The sequence below is a fragment of the Brienomyrus brachyistius genome, chromosome 3 (assembly GCF_023856365.1).
Source record: "Brienomyrus brachyistius isolate T26 chromosome 3, BBRACH_0.4, whole genome shotgun sequence".
Classification (NCBI taxonomy): domain Eukaryota; kingdom Metazoa; phylum Chordata; class Actinopteri; order Osteoglossiformes; family Mormyridae; genus Brienomyrus; species Brienomyrus brachyistius.
The window spans coordinates 17,724,145-17,744,440 of record NC_064535.1 but is presented as its reverse complement, the minus strand read 5'-3'; the positions used below and the strand labels follow the sequence as shown (position 1 = coordinate 17,744,440).

Sequence of the window (20,296 nt, the reverse complement as noted above, 5' to 3'; positions counted from 1 at the left end):
GTAACTGGCAAGCATGGAGAATGTAAAAACATTTTATTAGAAAATATCAAAGTACTACATACAAGAAGCAGCCCAAAGTCAGCACAAGCATCATCTTTTCAATAAATTCTCCTTTCACAGATGCAGGTATTATACAATTGCAGATACAAGTCAGAAAACCACACGTTCTTCCTGTTAAACACTGACAGAGTACAGGCTGGAAAATGCCTATTTTGAGACGTATTTCAGTTCAGAGTAAGGTGAGCGCACTCCTGACTCAAGAGATCACATGCTCCAGCACTCCTTGACGAATCAGCTGCTCACACTTCCACCGTGGAAGAAAGTGCTGTGGAGGAAGAAGGCAGAACTTGTATACCGCAGCATGGACCTTCAAGGTAATGAATAACGAAACCCAATCCATTTCACTAAACCTAACAAAAGAAATCAATTTGTTAGGACTCTAACAGAATAGTGTTTTCCTTTCATCTCAGTTTCGGGGAACTTCTCTTCCATTTCCTCACCTGGCTGTTTTTCTTCAGAAGAACGATTGTGCCATCATCTATTTCAAACTCTCCATGGTCCTTCAAACAACGAACCTGTACGGAACAAACAAAATAACAGGGGCCAGGTGTCAGAAGCTTAAATGCCCACAAACAATGAAAAGGAAAGATGCTGGTTGTCTAGGGACCCCCCCCCCCCACACACACACTACTAGCTACAGAAACTAGCAATGACACACAATGAGTTCTCACCTCTATATACAAACTCTTGGGTGGCTTCATGTCCTGAGTGATGTCAAGGCCTTCCTCTCCCCCTAATGACCTCATATACATGGCCAGGGACTTCTTGTACTGGTTGAACCATTCCAACTGGGAGGGATGTGGAGCACATCACCAGTTTATACATACATACACACATACATATACATATATGTATATGTTATACACACACTCATACATACATACATCCAACTAAGCAGGATGTGGAACACATCACCAGTTAAATATGCACATGCACGCGCGCACACACACACACGACAATGTAGTACCAATGATCAGCACAGCATTAATTCAGGAGTTAGGAATCCTTGCTTCATACTGCACTCCCATTACTATAGAACTGGGTGGAAGGAAAAACACCTTCAACGCTGCTTAATGGGATTGATTCTTACCTCCTCTGCACACATGTGGAACCGAATAGATGCTGGCAACACGCTTCCATACTCCCACCTTAGTGCTCGGATGCGCAGGAGTCTGTCATAGCTGGGGATGGAGGTTGGGAGTATGTAACGGCGAAAAAAGACAAGGCAGTCACATTAAAAACTAATACATTCCACATCAGTTCATTCCAGGGGAAGATGTACTTCCTAACAGGGAAAATACAATATCTGGTACTATGATCGACATTTCAGCTCAGATTTTATATAAAATTCTGGTGTTTGACATTGCTAAAAAAAATGACACTGTGACTCTGGCAGCAGATGTGAAGACATGTAGAAACCACAATTTTAAAGGTAGGGGACTGCTATTTTACATATAGCTTCACATATACAAGATGCAATACACTGCCTAAAATAGTCCTAATCAGATTAATAATTCCAAAGGTATTAAATCTTAAATATGAACAAAACAAAAAACACATTTTTTGTGGGAAAAGCAAGTGTCAGTTAATAATTATATCCAAAATTTGTGACGAACCATATCATTGAGGGCTCTCACATTTTAACTACTATATGAGAAGCACTGTGTGAAATGTAAGCCCTCTACCTTGAAAGCATTGATTTTACAAGTGTTAGAATACACACTTAGAGGACGCAGTACACAAATACAGAGATATTTCAAAAATTAATTTTGGGAAAAATAAAAAAAGCGCCATAAATCAAATTCATAAAATCATAGTACCAGATATTTACCCTAAATTTTGAAAGGCCTAGCTCAAGTATTTTCCTAAATATCGCAATTTTAAAATGGCCCATCAATACACAATTCTAGAAATAGGCCTGAAAGCATCACCATCCATAATTTTTTTTGAGAAAATTAATGACAATAGACACCATAAAATTTGTACTTTTCCTATTCAGAAACATGTCTTCCCCTGGAATTTCTACAGGTAAATGTGAGGTGGTCAAGTATGAAGTTATTCTTAAATTTGATTAATTGATATGTAATGACCCTTAGCGTAAAGAGTATACAGCAAAATACCTACAGATAGGCTGCGACACAGCGCTGGTTTCTTAGCAGACAGGTGTGCCGGAACTTAATAGTTGGAATCAATTCACTTTTGCCTTCTGATTTTGCTTCATTCCTAATGACAGAAATAAGAACAATGTCAATAACGTGACAACGTATGCCGTATATATTAATGTGACATAGAAATTGTCGATAAAACAATAGGCGAAAATAAAAGCGAATGAACACTTACACATCACTCTGATTTTGTTCATATAACGCCTTCATTTCATCAAGTACCTGCCGAATTCCGTCTTCCTGTGTGAGAAGTCGGAGGAATCATAGCAGATATTAAAAAGTCAATTTATTCAACTAAATTTGAGCCTAGTATTCGAGAATCATGAAATCTTTGGATCATTAAAGTACATTCATATTTCTCTATATCTAACTGTTTTGAATACAACTGTGTAGTTTAAGACTGTGCAATCATAATACGTGGCAGAAGAGATCGGTGAAATAATACACCCCTGACGCATCGGAAAAGCGCGATAAACTCACATTGAAGGCAGACAACTGCCCATCTCCCAGGAGGTGAAGCTCCTTGATCAGTTCAACTCCCTTTTCACAAAACATATTAGAAACTAGTCTATTTAAGAACCTCAGCGGAAAAGGGCTACCTTTCGAAAGGTAAATAACTATTTATTCTCTCAAGGAGAATTAAAGCACAAATTTCTTCCCTAACAGTGTAAATGTAAATAACACAATTTCGCGGCAAAATTCTAATACACAACGTCGACGGAAACTACGGATCCTGCTGCAAGACAAACCGCTTTAACGTCCCGAACCGTTTGCAAAGTAGGTGTGTCAATGATAGAGCCACTCTGTCAAACTCTCCGCGTTATTCCAAAAGCCTAAAATGAAGCGATTACTCGTGACGGACTGATGACCGCGATTAGTAGCAGTTATCAGCCGAGGTATTAACCGCCATGCTGACGGGTAATATTATATTGTTTCTCTAAAATATTGTTTTAAGTTAAATCTAATATAGGTACACAAAGAGTTCATCTGCTTTATCGACTGCCTACAAGGTAAGGCTTGTGTGTTACGTGGAGTGTGAATATTTATGGCTCGCTAGGGTAGGGTACGAACTATCATGGGACAAGACACACAGGAAAAATACCACAGTATGAAGATATTTCTCTCATATTCAGTTGGTTTATCATTGGGATTACAAAATGTTAATAGAATGTATAATTACTGTAATTTTTATATTTACTCAGCAAAACAGTTTGCAACCACGCAGTACTTGTTTGTACTACAGTGGGTTTTATTGACGTCTTATACTATTGTACCCATATAACTAACAAGCACTCAATAATATATTGCGGAGTAAAATTCGCGGAAGCAGCACAGAAACTTCCTATGTGCCGAAGCCCCGCAGTGCCGCTTGTGCCCCTCACAAAGATGGCGGAGACTCGACTTTGATTGGCTGAAGCGCAGACTTGGGCGAAAGGTCGCAACGATCAGCTGGTCTCTGCAGATACCGGGATTCCTGTGAAACGATGTAGCGAAGTGCTGAGTGTCAGCTGCGCTGCTGGAGGAAACAGCAGCATCGCGGCTGCCCCTGTGACACTTACCGCACTATTCAACGCTCGCCCACGTATCATACTATCTTAGTTGTGTGCGCTGCGTGTACGGGTTTTTTTTTAAAAAGATAATTATCTCTGTTGAATTTATAGTGTCTTTGCGCCTTAAAATTGCAGGGATGCGAAAGCGGAATACTTCTGTTGCCGCGGACCATGACAGCTCCCTTACTAAAACGCTACTGGACACAAGTCGGGGTCTGAAATACTGTCAAAAGAAAGGAGAAGGCGACCAGGGACCCGAAGCTGCCTTCGAACCGGCGGATCTGGATTCGCAGAAGGAGATGGGGAGGAGAAGAAGGTAAGGCGGCTGGACCTAGAATGGGGAGAAAATCGCTCACGCTATTCACGGGTTAATGCAATTAACTTCTGCTGGCTATTGCGTCGTGTAAGACTTGCCCCATATATTTAGATACCGAATAGCACATTTCATTGAAACCATGCTATTACGGGATTTGGGTCTTTAAATGATGCCGTAATGAAATGTTTTTACGCATTTTCTGTCGTATATTATCTTTAGAAGTTCATTTGCTCTCCCTGCCGAATACGAAATGTGTCACTTCCTTATCAACTGGTTATTCGCGTAGCTGCAATGTTTAATGATATCGTAAAGGAAAGAAGCAGATAAATCCTTTCGAAATATATTTAAAATGCTACCTCGTCCTGAAGTACCCACGTATTTTGACGGTCCAACGACTCTAGCTGGGGATGTAAGTATTGTACTTTTAAATATAGTTCCTATATTTAACGCAATTATAGCGTTTTTTGTGTGTTTGCACTAAGTATCGTGTAAATCTAAAAGTGACTACAACGTTCATTTAAACTGAATAGAATTTATTGGAAACGGGACGTACAACGGTCTCGTTGCGATTCTGATTGACTATAAAGCAGAGACATAACGAAGCATGGTCTTATCTAATAAGCGAAAAAGCACTCGTCACTTAAGATAAGATTTCTGATATTAGCACGTTTTCATCGGGGTGAAATGGGATCAGAGTGTTACCTACGTCTTTGCTGAATGTTTTGGTGGACTCATCCAAGTCATTATCTGAACATTGATCTATCATGAGCATATTCAGAATAACATTGATCCTTTCAGTACTGTAACCTTCACATTAGGAGAAGATATTATTTGACAGATATAGCGTCGGTTCACTTTGTATATTAAAGGTCTTCTGTAGATGATGTTCCATGATTTTTTTGTCAATGTGATGCTGGTACAGCCCCACCTGGTATTGTTTTTTTAAAATTTAGTGAACAGAGGATCTCCGCGGATACGTGCAGTACTTATGTGTACAGTAAGCACTTTCTTCTGAAGAGCGATTTTCCATTTCTCATTTTTTAACTATCTAAACTAAACACTGTACTTTTAGTACTTTTATTGAACATTTTGTAATGGGATGCAATATGAAGACAATGATATGCAGGACAGAGTGAAAGATAACAGGGGGGCAACTTTCAGTCTTGCAATCCTATGGCCCGCAGTTTATAGTGAAGACCTTGCGTAACTGCAGATTTAATCAGACCATTAATTTGGTGGGCAGGTAATTTATTAAGATGCTGAGAGGGAATTTTGTGAGTAATTCCCTTCTCCAAGAGCGCTATTTATAGTGTGGTCAAACACAACCTACAAACCTCTGAAACAGTGCTGAACCAGCCTCTTGGACACTTCGGTTACTGTTCAAATGGACCCCATGAGCATAAGTTATGACCTCAAGAGTTGCGATGCATCATGGATCATGAGATCCAGCTAAGATGTACAGACACTGAAAAGTGCCTTTGGGTCTTTGTCAGTGGCATGACTGGGGGAAGCTATGGGACTACAGGAACGACACGACAGAGGTAGTGGGAGCCTGCGTAAGATCCTGGGCAGCAACTATACCTTCCAAAATGATTGTGAGGACCATTGAGGTAGAGGAGGTAGTACCTAATTTATTTTTGAGATTAAATTATGAAACAAGTAACTTAAATAGTAATCTTTCATTATCTATCCATCCAGCCAGCCATCCATCCATCAATTTATTTGTTGCATGCCATTAGCTAATATCCATTTTCTTTGCCTCCACCACTGTTAAATTTTACACAATATACAGTTACAACATGTACATTTAGAATGGGTGAATGACAAAAGGATTAGAAATATGACACAACAGACTTCTAATTCACATGAATTATAACTTAAAGCATTGGGATAATAAGTAATGAACCACGATATACAATGTAAAACATGAACAACAAGGATAGGGAAAAAAAACAAAACAAAAAGAATGCCTCAGTCAGACAATCAGCAACTACCAGCACCACCATTCTAACCAGTATGCCTCATGTTGAACAGGGAGATAATGTACGAAAGAAGCCCCAGATCTTCCTAAACTTATTTAATGAACCACTGACTGTAAACTTATTTTCTTCCAACCTGATATAGTATAAAATCTTTAATCCAACAAGAATAAAAAGGAGGTTACGCTTTAGCTTACGATCAGAATTAGCTATCTAGCAAGTAGCGTGGCAGAAGCAATGACATTCTTTTTAGAAGCAATAAGCGAGGGTAGAAGGGGAGTGACGGCAAATAGAAACATTGAGATATTTGGTTCTAATTCTTCTCCGAGTACCTCTGAGAGTGTTTTAAAAATGTCAGTCCAATAATAAAACAATGATGGACAGGAACGAAACATATGTAACGAGTGTGCTGGAGATTGCTGACACGAGTCATGCTGCAGATAAACCTCTGTAAATCTTGGTAAAAGCAGTTCAGTTTTAGCATGATACATGTAGTGAGGAGTTTTGCACTGAATAGTGCCGTGTCTGACATAGATACGTTGTTGTATATTCCTAACAAATTTCCCTCCACAGCTCATCAGGTCTTATTTGCCACAATCCTCCACCCAAACAGCTTTTAAGGAGTCTAAGGGTTCAGAAGGCAAAGAATGAATCTGATTATATATGATAGAGATTGAACCTGTCAAAGTAGAAATTGGTGTGACAGAACCATCTAAAGAAGTCGTGCCCGGCATAGTTGGATTGGGTATTGTGAATCCACGTGAAAGCCAATGAAAGGATGCAAAGACATTGTTGTGATAGAGGTCATTTTTCATTTAAAGAAACAATTTCCCTCTTTGGAAAAATTTACTATTGTAATATTGTAAAATGTATTGTCTTCTTGCCTCATCTTTTTTAGCCAACAGCAGCCACTGGTCATGACTGATAGAAAGCTAAAAACTGAGTGGGCGTTAGGCATTGCAAAACATGGTCTCTAGCTTGTGCTCTGCTGTGGAGGTTGATGCAGGACCAGGAAAGCCAAGGTAACTTGAGTAGGTCATGGAATTGATCGCAATTAAGGCAAAGGCTGAAGTGTTTCAGCGCTGGTTGAGGGCCCATTCAAGCTCTGTGACTCGCAGCAATGAATCTCCAGCAGATCAGAACTCCCTGGTGTTTCTGTGTGAGTTTGGTGCCGTAGACAGGCATACCTGACCAAAAGCCTTATGTAGTATATCTTCATAAAGCAGGGCTCTACGAGGACATAAGCCCCTTAGTTTCTCTGATAAGAGGAAAAGTTACTCTGGTTATGTTACTGGCCCAACCTCAGGATCTGTACTTTGAATGTACCACCTTGCACTTCCCTGTCAGGATGCATGGCATGTTCCCCAGCACAATTGTAATTAAGACTTGAGCCCAGTCTTAATTAGCATGTGTGTCTGACCTTAAATGCTGACCTTTATTAGGGCACTGCAGCCTTCTGGCCGTCGGGATTTTACACGGTCACCTCGCAAAGCTGATCTCAGGCAGTGGGGGGGAGTAATTCCACAGGAAGAGGCGGCAAAGCACAGCACGGGACTCCTGAGAGTTGGAGACAGAATGAGGTTACCACTGACGGGAGTGTAATGAAGCTGCGGATGAGTATAGAAATGTTGCTCCTCCTGGTGTCAGCTTTGTGCTGTAATGCCCAGCTAAAATCTTGTAATTTTTTTTCCAAGGCATCACACTGACTGGGGATGGTTGGCTAAAATATGTGGCGCTGGTTTCATTATTGGCTGATAATTACAGGATCGATTATCTTCTCAAAGATGTGGAGGAATATTGCTGTGTTAGGACTGCTGAACCTATGGAGGTTGGTGAGGTCAAGGGTGATTCCCTGAACCCCAGGAGGGCAGCTTTGCCCAGGGGGTATTCAGCTTGGGTCCGCTGATCTAACAGGCCTGACATTTGTATATGTTGCCTTTTCAGCATTCATGTGAGAAATGTTCCTTTAAATGCACAGATGCTTTAGAAGAAAGGATTTTAGCAATTCCCCATGCTAATGACCGCCTTGGGGAAGCAGTCTTCTCTTAAGCAGAACTGAAACCCCGGAGTATATTTGACGTTCTGTCTGTGGTGAGTCTTCCATAGCATGTCTGAGTCACTATGTCTCACCCGCTCGTGTCAGGATAAGTCCAGCCCGACAAGCTTATTTTGTGTCTTTTAATAACAGACTTTATGAGCCGTGATGCCTTTGGCTGTGTTACTGCAGTGGCCATCTGAATGGACATCCTTGGCCATCGAACTATTTCTAGGTTCACGCCGACGCCTTTTGCAAATGAGGATGTTGAAGCCTAATGCGGAGGAAAGTCTTTAAGAATAAAGGCCATTAACTTTTATGGGCATCCTTCTCAGAGCTGCTCCCAGGCCCTGTAGTCTGTCACGCTCTTTCGCAGGCGGTGTGTCGCACCCGTATGATGATCGCCCATCCTCTGGGGAGCTTGAGAAGTAGAGGAGTCAGTGGCACAGTGCTGAGTTGTCACGGGTTGTTTCACGCGGGCCCCTGTGGGAAAACGGCTTGTCATCAGCAAGGTGACATTCCAGCTATTGTTCGACCTTCCTGGCATGATGCCAACCCCCCTCGAGCATAGTTCTGACAGATGCTTATGGGATATCAGTCCCCTGAAGTCCTTGCTGATGTCTCTGTCTTAAGGTGATATGGATCCCCCCTCCACAACACAGACTTCAATCTACCCTTGAGAAATGATGCCTCCAGTCAACATTCTTGGGAGGTAAAATGGGGGCGGAGCCCAGGTGCATTTATTGGCACCTCAGTGTCACAGTTTGTTGAACACTAGCCACTTAGCCCTTGCGTTCTGGTGTCCCACAGTATGGACTAGGGATCCACCACTCAGTTGTCAATAAAGCTAGCTGAAATTAAGGTTCTACTAATTAATTAGCATTGATGGAAAACCCATGAATAATGTGTCTTTATATATTTATGATGAAGGAGCTGTCTCACAGGAGAAGATACTTCCTATATTACGAGTCACTGCTATGTCAGTGTGGTAACGACTCTGGGAGAATGTTCTCGATGTTAGTTTGATTTACAGTGATTTGAAACACAGCAAGTGATGGGGAAGGATTTAGCAAAAACTGACATCTACATGACGTACAGAAGGTGTACCTTACCTACACCTAGCCGGGGGGAAAAGGATGCTGCGCCTAACTAATCCAAAAACAGTCACTAAAGGGGCAGAGGATAAGACTACCAACAAACAGCGAAACCTGAATATGCAAGGGACTACTGAATAATGAAGGAGCCAAAAATGCAGAAAGGGCTCCACTAACGATCTGTAGTAATAGTCGCACATAAATAAGTGGCTATTCACTATGAATGGAAATACTGTATTATACCACACAGGTCTCAAAAGTGTTTTTTTTATTTAGTATGAAAACGGTTTATTTGTAAGGTGCTTTTGTTAAGTACAACATTTGCTCTTTGAGAGCTCAACATTCTTATTTACTTGTTTTCAGGTTAACTTGTAAAGCTGGCTTGTTTCATATTTAAATTTTAAAGCTGTGAGTTTCCGCTGTTTGTTTGAGCTTCACAAATAACACCAGTCAGCAAAGCACTATTTAAAGCTATTTGTGATTTTAACCTTATACATGTGATTTTTTTTTTTAACCTTATACAATTATAGTAACTGATATTATGGGTCATCAGAATTTTTAAATCTGCATCGGGCCCCGGCACTGGAGCGTTCCTTCAGTCAGTAACTAGGTAGCAGACCCTGGGTCAGGAACTGCATGGTGACCGTTAATGGTGAGTGGCGCCATGGTGTCCTGTTGGCTCAGGATTCTGTCCTTGATCCATGCTGCCCTACAGGAGGCGGAAGAGTTGTTCCCGTCCATTTGGAGGGTGTGTCGCTTTGATCGCTCTCTCGCAGCTGCCCATCGGCCGTGCCGCGGCTTTCATGCTTTTCCTTGTTCTGTTCTGGGTGACTGGGCTATTAAGGAGGAGAGGAGGAGAGGATAAACATTTTCCTTAGTAACACTTAAGGTTTACCACAATGCTCAGTGATTACGGTCATCTTGACAAATGTTTCAATTTGCACACCAAAAATCGCCAATGTACAAATGATGTAATGCCGAAGGTGGGGCTTCCCTGGTATGCTGTTGTCTGACCCTCAGGGTCTCCTCTGCCACTGGGTAGCAGGGAGCTGAAGCTGATGAGAGCCTGATTACAGTGCACTATGTTGTTTTATGCTGACCATTTGCCTTGGCCTCACTGCTCTTTACCACAGATACCACAGATAGAGTCATACATAGTGTTTTAGGGTTAGACAGCTCTGTACAAAGCAACTGCAAAAAGAAAAAACCCAGGAATTCACATTGCAAAATGTATCCTTTGGTCAGCACATTTCTTTATCCAAGAGATTCTGTGTGGGAATGAACGGCTCCTTTAAGCGATCAGCAGAATAGTCAAGGTGTGTTTCCGGCGTGGTTTCTGATTTGTGGGATCGTAATGGGCCTGCACAGCCCTGGCCAATGGCGTGGCGGTATGTTAGCTATGCACAGAGCAGCTAATGAATGTTAAAAACCATGTGGTGGTTGTGGCTGCGACTGTCTGGCCATGGCTCTTGCTGGCGCCGCACTCTGGCATCGGATGAGCCCCTCCAGCTGGCGGCAGGTACGCGTGACATGTGCCGGTTGTCAGGGTGATCAAGCTGCTCCGCAAAGATGCTGACGGTAGGTTGCAGAAACACTTCAACCGTGTATCTGCACCTGCTCTGCTGGCTGCTGAGCTCCAGTGTAGCGTCTCTGCGACTGCCTGGGACCCACATAGTGTGAAAATCCATGGTCTCCTTGATTTAATCCACTACTCTAATTAATTTGTGTTGCATGTAACAATTTGTGTATTGAAGGAAACATGTTTATTACCAATCAAAATAACTTAGTCACTTAATCCTTGGACCAAACCCATGTTTGGGGTTGTCATTTAAAAAAGCTTTATTTGGCTCATACAGCAGTCATTGGCTGTTACCTAGCAACCTTGAAAACACTGGGGAAGGCTTTGTTAAATGACATTGCTTAAATGTCATTAATGACAAAGACACTAGCAAGCACTTGACAGTTTTTGAAACATTTCTCACATACTTATTTACATTCCTTTGACATTCTTGTTTACATCTGTTGCTTTTGAATTGTTGTTTTCAACTGTGGGCTAAACAAGAATTGAGTTAATCTCCAATTAAACTGGAATTCTTGGATGTTTTGAATGGGGAGAAAAAAAATTTAATAGTCGTAACTGACTACTAAAGTGTTGCCTTCAGTTTTGATGTCCTGCCTGCTTGTTTCTGGTTAGTATGTCAATACATAAACAAAATGGCTTCTCCTTGACCTCCTTTTATTTGAAGCAGATCTGTCATACAGCCTTTTCAAGTTGGGCTGCATTCTAACTCTCTGTGGGTCCACTTGTCTGAGTGTATGAGAGGACATTGGGTTTATTTCTCTTCAAGCGGTGAAGGTGATTTGCAATTCGAATGCTTTAATTGTTGATAAAGATGTTGAATCGAGCTTAAATGACTGGACAGCAGCATGGCTGGAGCCTTTTTTCATTGTTCTAGAAGTGGGGAGAACATAATTGATTCCATGAAGTGAGGGAGAGTTTGCCAAGTTCCAGTTGGCCTTTATTTGGGGGAAATGTGGCATCGTCGTGTGAGCAGTAGGAGGTCTGTCCCTCAGGGAGCATATGGGCAGTAGGAGGTCTGTCCCTCAGGGAGCATATGGGCTGTAGGAGGTCTGTCCCTCAGGGAGCATATGGGCTGTAGGAGGTCTGTCCTTCAGGGAGCATGTGGGCTGTAGGAGGTCTGTCCTTCAGGGAGCACGTGGGCTGTAGGAGGTCTGTCCTTCAGGGAGCATGTGGGCTGTAGGAGGTCTATCCCTCAGGGAGCACATGGGCAGTAGGAGGTCTGTCCCTCAGGGAGCATATGGGCTGTAGGACAGCACTCCAGGTGGGCAAGGTGGGCCATTTCTATTTCCACATGCAGGAAAAGTGAGAACCCCCCCCATACGCAGCCATACGGTAATGAAACACGGAGAGGCAACCGGCTTCCCCATTCAGCATCGTGTAAGGGTGATCGGTGGATACCCGTTTCCTAGGCAAAAGAGGTCCCCTGGCTCCTTGGCCGCATTCTCAGGCATTCCCCAAGGGGCCGGGGTATCAGTCAGCCGGGTCGCGAAGTGGTAGGGTGCACCTCATCAGGATTAAACCTTGGCATCTGGCCGGGGCCTCCGGTCATTGTCAAGGCAACTCGTCGTCCTTTCCACATGCCACGCCTCTGCCAGACTCACTGTGTCAGGAGGCAGGCAATGAAACTGAACTGAATCATGGTTTCATGAGCCCTTTTCAGCCATGCTGGCACCATTTCAAAGAACAAAAATCAAAGGTTTAAGGAGTGTGTGCATCATGTCAGCAGGAGCCACCAGGAACACGCATGCCGGCTGGCCCCTGACCTGCTGTGTATCTGTGTTTGTATGTTCCAGGTCTGGCATGATCCCCCGGCTGAAGCGGATCTTTCTCTGGCTGCTGTTCATATACTTAGCCATCCCCATCCTTGTCAAGCTCTGCCCATCCATTCAGGCAAAACTGGTTTTCTTAAATTTCGGTAAGTAAACTTCACGTCACGCATCCGTGTCCTAATGAAGAACAAACGCTTCTTTTAAGCGCCACCCGGAGATGGTCTAATATTTCATTTCCTCTTTTAATCAACTCTCATTTGTTGAACTTGATGTCGGAAATCAAGTCCAAGCACAGGGGTGCTACAGCGTTGTGAGATTTTGCTCATTGCTGATTGGCCGTCTCTGTGAACGAGCGGTTCATGCCACAGTCGCCCATCTGCCGGCCTTTCCCTGTGGGCCGCATGCCTCCTGGCACTCAGCCCTGGTCTCTAGGATGCTGAGCTGAACTCGTGTATCCGATGCATTCAGCGATCCCTGCATCAGCGTGAGGTGACATGGGAAGTTCCTAGTTCAGAAAAATGAGCGAAAATAAGGGGACATGTCAGGAGTGGAAATGCCGTACGGCCCTGGGCAGGCGCGGGGTGGGGAGCGGAGGTCCTCTCTGGCTCGCCCCCCAGCTGATGCTGGCTTTGGTTAGTCAGTGGAGGGCATAACTCTCAGAATGGAGTGAGTCTGCTGGGGTTTTAGCTTGGAACGAACGAACTTTTAATGACAAGCAGCCAGAATCCCAGCATTTTGCTGACTTCCCTGTCAGCAGCCGGCAATCTTTGCTGGTCACTCGGCTCAGTCATGCGCCATTTGGCTCTGATTTGTTTACGCGGAGACAACAAATGAAAATGACTTGAGCTGTTCCTCTAATGCCTAAATGTCCTGGGAAGTGTCACATGCTGCTCTGCTCGCTGAGACGCTGAGCACTGATGGCTCCCCATTTCTCTCTTAGCTTTGGCTTCTGGATGGTCGGGATGGTGGTAGCATCTCGAATTGCATGACAACAAAAGTGGGCTTTATCCGTCAGCCCAAACACCGGTTTGCTTTGGACAGTGAGTCAGATGAAGCAAGAGCAGCAGGACTTGTTCTACAGGATCTTTACAAACATCTGAGACATTTACACTCCCCTCTCTGTTCTGATTTGTAGTTGTCTGTCTATGTGTTTATGCTTTGGCAGTGATAGCCAGACCATACTTATTTAGCTGACACTTTTATCCAAAGTGAGGTACACTAAAGACAGCAGGGTCAGCCTGGCACAATTGGGGTTTTCAGGTCTTGCTCCGGGGCCCAACGCTGACTGTGCCAACCTTGGGATTTGAACCAGTGACCTTCTGATCTCCGGCACACATCCTAACCCAGAGAGTATTACACTGTCCCAATTACATTTTGCCATTTATGAAAAATGATGTGCCATTGACCATGTCTGTTTTTGAAAAAGTAACCTTGAAACAAAAATGTATTTCTGGTAATGCAGACAAACACATAATTAACCTTCGTCTGGTGTCATAAGAAAGGCTCCCAGCCCCAGGGGTGGCTCTCCCTTGCTGGATGCTCGGCTGTCCCAGACAGAAATGAAAATGGCTCGGCTGGACAGGGGGTGGAAATGTTCTCTGCATTGTCTTTGAATATTAAAAAGCTGACCACAATGATATCACCGTAGCAACGGCAGTTCGAGGCTCGTACTCTGTTAATTTCATTGGTAAACGCATCTATGTCTCATCGGTAAGCGGCTGCGGCTACAATCTGGCGTCGTGTTATGGGTGCGTTGCTGAGCTCATCTCAGCCAGGGCACCATGGTGACCTATCCCAAAGAACCAAAGGGGGTGGGGGGTGCCATTTCTCACTGAGGGGTGCGCTGCCCTGCATCCACAGTGACTGGTAATTACTACCGTGACCTACAACACAGGTGTTCAGGAGCTGAAGGGCGGCCCTCGATGAGCATGCTCAGTGAGGTGAGGATGCAGTAGGGGCGATGGGCTTATTTATAATGCACCACCACTGCATTCTGGGAGAAGCCTGCCAGTCACATGAGCCCCTGTTTATCTAACTTCCCCTTGCAGAGTTCCTTTGCTTCTTCAGTGTCACCAGAAGTCATTTTCAGCAGTCAGGCAGCCCTTGCCAGTGCTCTTATCCTATGTTTTTCTGATGCTACAATGGATAAAGCACTTGGCCTGGTGTTCAATTAAGGTTTCAGAAATAGTTTTGTAAGCAGACACTTAGATGGCGGTCTGACTGTGTGCCGGCTGGTGCTGGTCTCCATGGCGCCTTTTCCCTGCAGTGCGGGTGCCCTACTTCATCGACCTGAAGAGGCCACAGGATCAGGGCCTGAACCACACCTTTAACTTCTACCTGCAGCCTGAGGACAGGGTCAATATCGGCGTGTGGTGAGTGGACCAGGGGTTGCGGGAGTTCTGGAAGAGTCAGGGTGAACTGGCACACAGCTCACAGCCTACAAGGGGCCGCTGCATTTCAGGGGTACGTTGGGTCTCCTGGGGTTATGACCATGTGGGATACACAGTCCATGAGTATGGGAAGGACGGACTCCAACAAAAGACCCTGCGGCACTCTCCGACCATCAGGGGTCCTACACCAAGTCAAATTAGGATGACATGAGGATGCTGATGGTCTCAGCTTATTGTTCTGTTCAGTTAACGATGTACTGAATGTTGTAAATGCACCTCATGGCTGAAAGTGTCACCCCAACCAGGCACACGGTCCCCGCCCAGCTCTGGAAGGACGCACAGGGGCAGGACTTGCAGTGGTTTGAGGGCACCTTCCAGTCCTCGCACCCAGTCATCTTGTACCTGCATGGCAATGCCGGGACCAGGTAGGCCCAGCCCCTCCCCTACCGTAATTGATCTGCTGCAAGCCTGTTTATGTTTCCAGCACTCATTTTTGGGCAGCTGGGTGAGCTGGTCATTTTTTTTGACACTCTCCATTGTCCCCTTGGTAGTGCCCCCTCCCACACGTACACCTTTACCCCACCCCCTTGGCTCACGCTCAATCTGCTTTTAGAAATTCCCGGACACGGCCGACACCCAGCCCTGCACACCCCCTGTTTCACTCAGCTCCCTTTCACACGAAAGTCCAGGAACCTGGTTCCTTGTTCCGAGTTCCTTGGTCATCTCAACAGGAACCTTCTGTAGCTTCTGGCCACTTTAGTGTGTCAGTTTGTCACTGTACTACAGGAACTGGGACATATATCCTAAATAAGCATTGGAGACACAAAAAAGCATGTCTTAAAATTCGGGACAGATTGCATATTTCTTTATTTTTTATGTATACAGCCCACAACCTGTTTATAATTCATTATTAAATCTCGCCAACAAATCGATCTTTTATTTTCCACCGAATATAAAACAACGCAACATTATTCCACTAATGAGCACTGGCAAATTTCACTGTCAGCGCTAGTGATGTTAGATTTTCTGATGCAGAAATAGGGAGACTCAAGCAGAAAAGTATTCATTAATGCATTATATGTAACTGAATACAAAAAAATCCATCAGCTCAATTTTTTTTTACCACTACTTCTATCTCTTTTCCCTTCCACCCGACTTCCAAGTTAGCGCCATTGCTTAATGTCAATCAATCAGCAAAGTTTATCACTATAAGCCCCACCCCAGTGAAAAGGACCTACTCTGGAGTAGGGACTAAAAAAGGTTCAGGAACTACTTCAGGTGAACTACAATTAGATCAAGCTTCTGTGGTGGGAATGCAACAGAAGCTCCTGGTTCCTCAAAAAGGTTCCTGTGGTGAGAGAGCATGTTCTGAGACACTCTCCTGTTATTTTCCTCCATTTGCTGTTCACACATTGCTTCTGCCTCTTGCAGGGGGGGAGACCACAGAGTCCAGCTCTACAAGGTACAAGCTTGTCTAATCTTCTGCTAATTGCTTTTCTGGGCGGGTGGTCCTATTTAAGTACAGTGAAATAATATACTCTATGTATAATAATATACTCTGCCCCCCCCAAGGTCCTCAGTTCATTGGGCGTTCATGTGGTTACGTTCGACTATAGAGGTAAGAACATCATTGTTATATTTTAGAGTGACGTGAACGGTGTGCGTAGGAGGTGGCTCGTATTCAGCGTCGTCGGGCCCTTTGGCCGGAGGAGGGGGGGGTGGCATCGTATTAGCGGCACTTTTTGTTTCTTCTTTCAGGGTGGGGTGATTCGGAGGGCACCCCCTCGGAGAAAGGCATGACGGCAGACGCACTCTTCCTCTATCAGTGGGTGAAGGAGAGGATTGGGGAGAAGTCACTTTATATCTGGGGCCACTCACTGGGCACGGGGTGAGTGGGCAGGGGGGCTGATCCTGTGTCTCAGCAAGGCTGACTAATTTGACTAATGGGTTGTGTCCGATTCTCTTTTCCAGGGTTGCTACAAACCTGGTCCGTCGTCTTTGTGACAAAGGTGTGTGGCATGAGTGTATAATGACTGAGATGTGACATGGATTCAGGGCTCATGTGGACCTTCTTGGAGATGGGAGGTCAACCACTCAATGAAACATTCCAGCAGCATTGATGTCCAGGACAATTTTTTAACCATGTTGCAAAGATAGAGCAGTGGTATGTTAGTGGACCTAGATTGGGCCCCTTATCAGAGTCTTTGTGGGTCAGGTTAAGAGGACTTTATGGTACCATGTACTGCTTGTCATACCTCAGGTTACAGACAAGCTCTATGGGGGTGGGGGCTTTTGGCAAGGACAGTATGTTCAAATGCAAGGGCAGGATCACTGTAACCAGTATGTGTGTCTCTGCCATTTTCTAACCCAACGATCACGCAGTAGGCTGTGAAATTATGGTCGTTAAACTTTCATGTTTCTTTTGAAATTGACAAAGGTGAGCAAGTCCTCCGTTGTTTGGCCTCGTGGGTGTGGCGCGGCACATAGGTCTGCCGTAAGGTCACTTACAAACGGGTTCGAAGAAGGGCCATTGTAACCAGACACTGATGCAGAAGCAGTGGAACAAAGTTAGCTGGTGAGACTCATCTCCGGTATCGTCTTGAGTTCCCCGGAGTTGAATTTTTCACGCTGCCAACTTTAGGTCTCCCATGAACCCAGGTCTTCAGAATGAATCCTGGCTGTTAACCAGGGAGATCAGTGATCTCTCGGGGTGGGGGCACAGCTGGAGGTTTCACTGCATCTGATTTTTTCGCTGCTGCTGACCGAATGGCCATTTTGTCTGTTTCAGGGACCCCGCCGGACGCCATGATCTTGGAGTCTCCGTTCACCAACATACGGGAGGAGGCCAAAAGCCACCCTTTCTCCATGGCAAGCCATCTCAAACCATCTGTCTGCCACACCGGAATGGCCTTCTCGCTGAGCCAGCAAGCAATCCTCTGTGTTATATAAGCCTGTGTGTCTGGGGTCCCGCTTACCTGACCCTCAGCTAGAACAGGTCATGCCGAGTTTGTCTTAAGATATCTTCTTTTCTCATGCCAGGTTTACAGATTCCTGCCCGGCTTCGACTGGTTCTTCTTGGACGCCATAACAGCCAACGACATTCGGTTTGCCAGCGACGAAAAGTAGGTTGGCCTCCTAATTCTCCATCATTGTCCGTCTCTGTGCGCTTATGATAAGGGCCTTAGAGCCTTTGAGACTCCACTAGACAGAAGGGCAACTCTTAAGGCAGTGGGCTACCTAACACACACACCCAATCATAACTACTGATCCAAGTGGCAGGCTGATTCTGGGGAGGCCCTAAGGGACATTACCACCCCTCCTGAGTGCTTGAACCATGTGTTGACCGTGTCTCCAGAGGTCGGCCCTGGACTAACAGACATGTGACCTTGTTCCCTCCAGCATGCACCATATCTCCTGTCCAGTGCTCATTCTCCATGCAGAAGATGATGGTGTTGTACCCTTCCACCTGGGCAAGAAGGTTGGTGCTTGGATGGCTATGACAAGTCATCTGTTCACAAGGGTAGAGGCCAAGGTTGTTATAGTTAGGATTGTTTCCACAAAGATCTGAATACATGTGTGTGTGTTTGTGTGCATGGATTATATTCATATAACATATAACATCTTGGGGTTACTTATGGTTAAGGTTAGGGCTGGGTAGGGTTAAGATTGTATTGTTGGGATTAGAGTTTTCCCCATAGAAATGAATGGAAGGTTCCAACAAAGATATAATTACATACCTGTGTGTGTGTGTGTGTGTGTGTGTGTGTGTGTGTGTGTGTGTGTGTGTGTGTGTGTGTGTGTGTGTGTGTGTGTGTGTGTGTGTGTGTGTGTGTGTGTGTGTGTGTGTGTGTGTGTGTGTGTGTGTGTGTGCGCGCACGCGTTAGTGTGCATGAACACATCAAGCTTCTTCATCTGCTGCCCAAATCAGCTGCTTTTAAAGAACAATGTCACTGACGTCCCCATAAACACAGCTCCCATTGTTCAGTGGGGAACTTCACCCAAAATGTGCCAGTCGCATAATTCCACTACACCCCCCCCCCCCAGCTGTACAACATCGCAGTCCAGTCCACAAGCCTGAATGGGCACAAGGTGCAGTTTGTCCCCTTTCCCATGAGCCTTGGCTTCAAGCACAAGTTCATCTACAGAAGCCCAGACCTGCCACACATCTTGAGGTATGCTGCTCTCTAACTGTGTGAGTGTGTGTGTGTGTGCGAGTGTGTGTGTGTGTGTGTGTGTGTGTGACAGTCAGTGTTTTACTGCCACTCTGTGTTTTGTATGAACAATGCTGAATTCAGTTTTTATCTCTGTTTTTCTCCACAGTGACTTCTTAGGCACAGCCCTTCCATACGTGTAGCTGAGCAAAATAAAGGGCTCCTGGCCTCCATCTCCAGACAGACAGACAGACGGAGACACACGCACACACACACACGCGCGCACACAGTCAGATGGACAGACAGACAGACAGACTGACTGGGGATACCCCATTCCTTTTGTTTAGCATTCCTTTGAGAAACTAAATGCGTTCTGGTTACAAACAGCTATGGCAGAGCAAGGAGCTGCTTGTCATGGTTTATAGACTTCGAGATGGTGGGGCGGGGGGCGGGGGGCAGGGGGCAGGGGGCGGGGGGCGGGGAGAACATAAAGTACAAAAAAATATGCAGCAAACTGGGGAGACCTACAGTCACAGGCCTCTGACAGCAACATGCATCATCTGCAGGGTTGGGGTTCTGCAAGTCAGTATTGTATTCATTTGAGGAGCAGCTTGATAGTTATACAGACTAATTCTATATTTCTTTTTGTCCCTTCACTGTTAAATGATCTGATTTTAATGAATTGATGATCCAGGCAGGACAGGCTGACACTTAGTGTTGCATTGAACGTTTGAGTAATGAATCATGTGGCCTTCGTTCATGTGGATCATTTTCTAGGGTTTCTAGGAGGTATTTATATTTCGGTTTAGTGGAAATTTGTATGTTACTGTAACGGTGCAGTCGGCTCAATTAGCTACTAGATTGGTCTGGTTCTCAAGGTAACCTCTGCTTGGGGGTGGCTTTGTGGCTTCTTTGCAGTGTCAGCACCCCACCCCCACCCCCGCGTGGTTCTCTTCTCACTGTTCACAGGATCAGTTTGTGTGAAATCGAACAGGAAGCAGGCTACTCCTGTTATCCGAATCCGCTCCCGCTGGCTGCCAGCAAGGTCACCGCTCGCTGGCCGTTATTTATAGGCAGCCGTGTCAGTGCCGCAGTACCGTCATGGTGCATCCATTTGAAATGGGCTGGGCCCCAGGGTGTGGTGGGGTGCAGCACATCAGCTGCCGTGACGTTCATGGAAGGTGCAGTAGTGGCAGATTGAGGCA

General features: G+C 45.0%; 2 protein-coding genes across 4 annotated transcripts; one reads left to right on the top strand and one right to left on the bottom strand.

Annotated features, from left to right (window-relative positions):
• Positions 1-16: 16 nt before the first annotated feature.
• Positions 17-2,997, bottom strand: gins1 (GINS complex subunit 1 (Psf1 homolog)). Of its 2 annotated transcripts, none has more exons than XM_049007963.1 (7): positions 2,706-2,997; positions 2,401-2,465; positions 2,185-2,283; positions 1,151-1,241; positions 732-848; positions 501-575; positions 17-325 (listed from the first exon to the last, which is right to left on the bottom strand). In XM_049007963.1, the coding sequence occupies exons 1-7, from the start codon at positions 2,778-2,780 to the stop codon at positions 257-259; spliced, it is 591 nt and encodes a 196-aa protein (XP_048863920.1). In that variant the 5' UTR covers positions 2,781-2,997; the 3' UTR covers positions 17-256. The 2 variants fall into 2 exon arrangements, with proteins under 2 accessions (XP_048863920.1, XP_048863921.1); XM_049007964.1 differs by having other exon boundaries at positions 283-410.
• On the top strand, positions 2,991-19,538 carry abhd12 (abhydrolase domain containing 12, lysophospholipase). 2 transcript variants are annotated; one of them, XM_049007951.1, is made up of 14 exons: positions 2,991-3,121; positions 3,911-4,091; positions 12,575-12,696; positions 14,817-14,922; positions 15,246-15,365; positions 16,372-16,402; positions 16,513-16,558; positions 16,699-16,828; positions 16,912-16,949; positions 17,729-17,808; positions 17,980-18,062; positions 18,340-18,418; positions 18,985-19,112; positions 19,261-19,538. In XM_049007951.1, the coding sequence occupies exons 2-14, from the start codon at positions 3,913-3,915 to the stop codon at positions 19,292-19,294; spliced, it is 1,176 nt and encodes a 391-aa protein (XP_048863908.1). In that variant the 5' UTR covers positions 2,991-3,121; positions 3,911-3,912; the 3' UTR covers positions 19,295-19,538. The 2 variants fall into 2 exon arrangements, with proteins under 2 accessions (XP_048863908.1, XP_048863907.1); XM_049007950.1 differs by having other exon boundaries at positions 3,026-3,235.
• Positions 19,539-20,296: the final 758 nt, after the last annotated feature.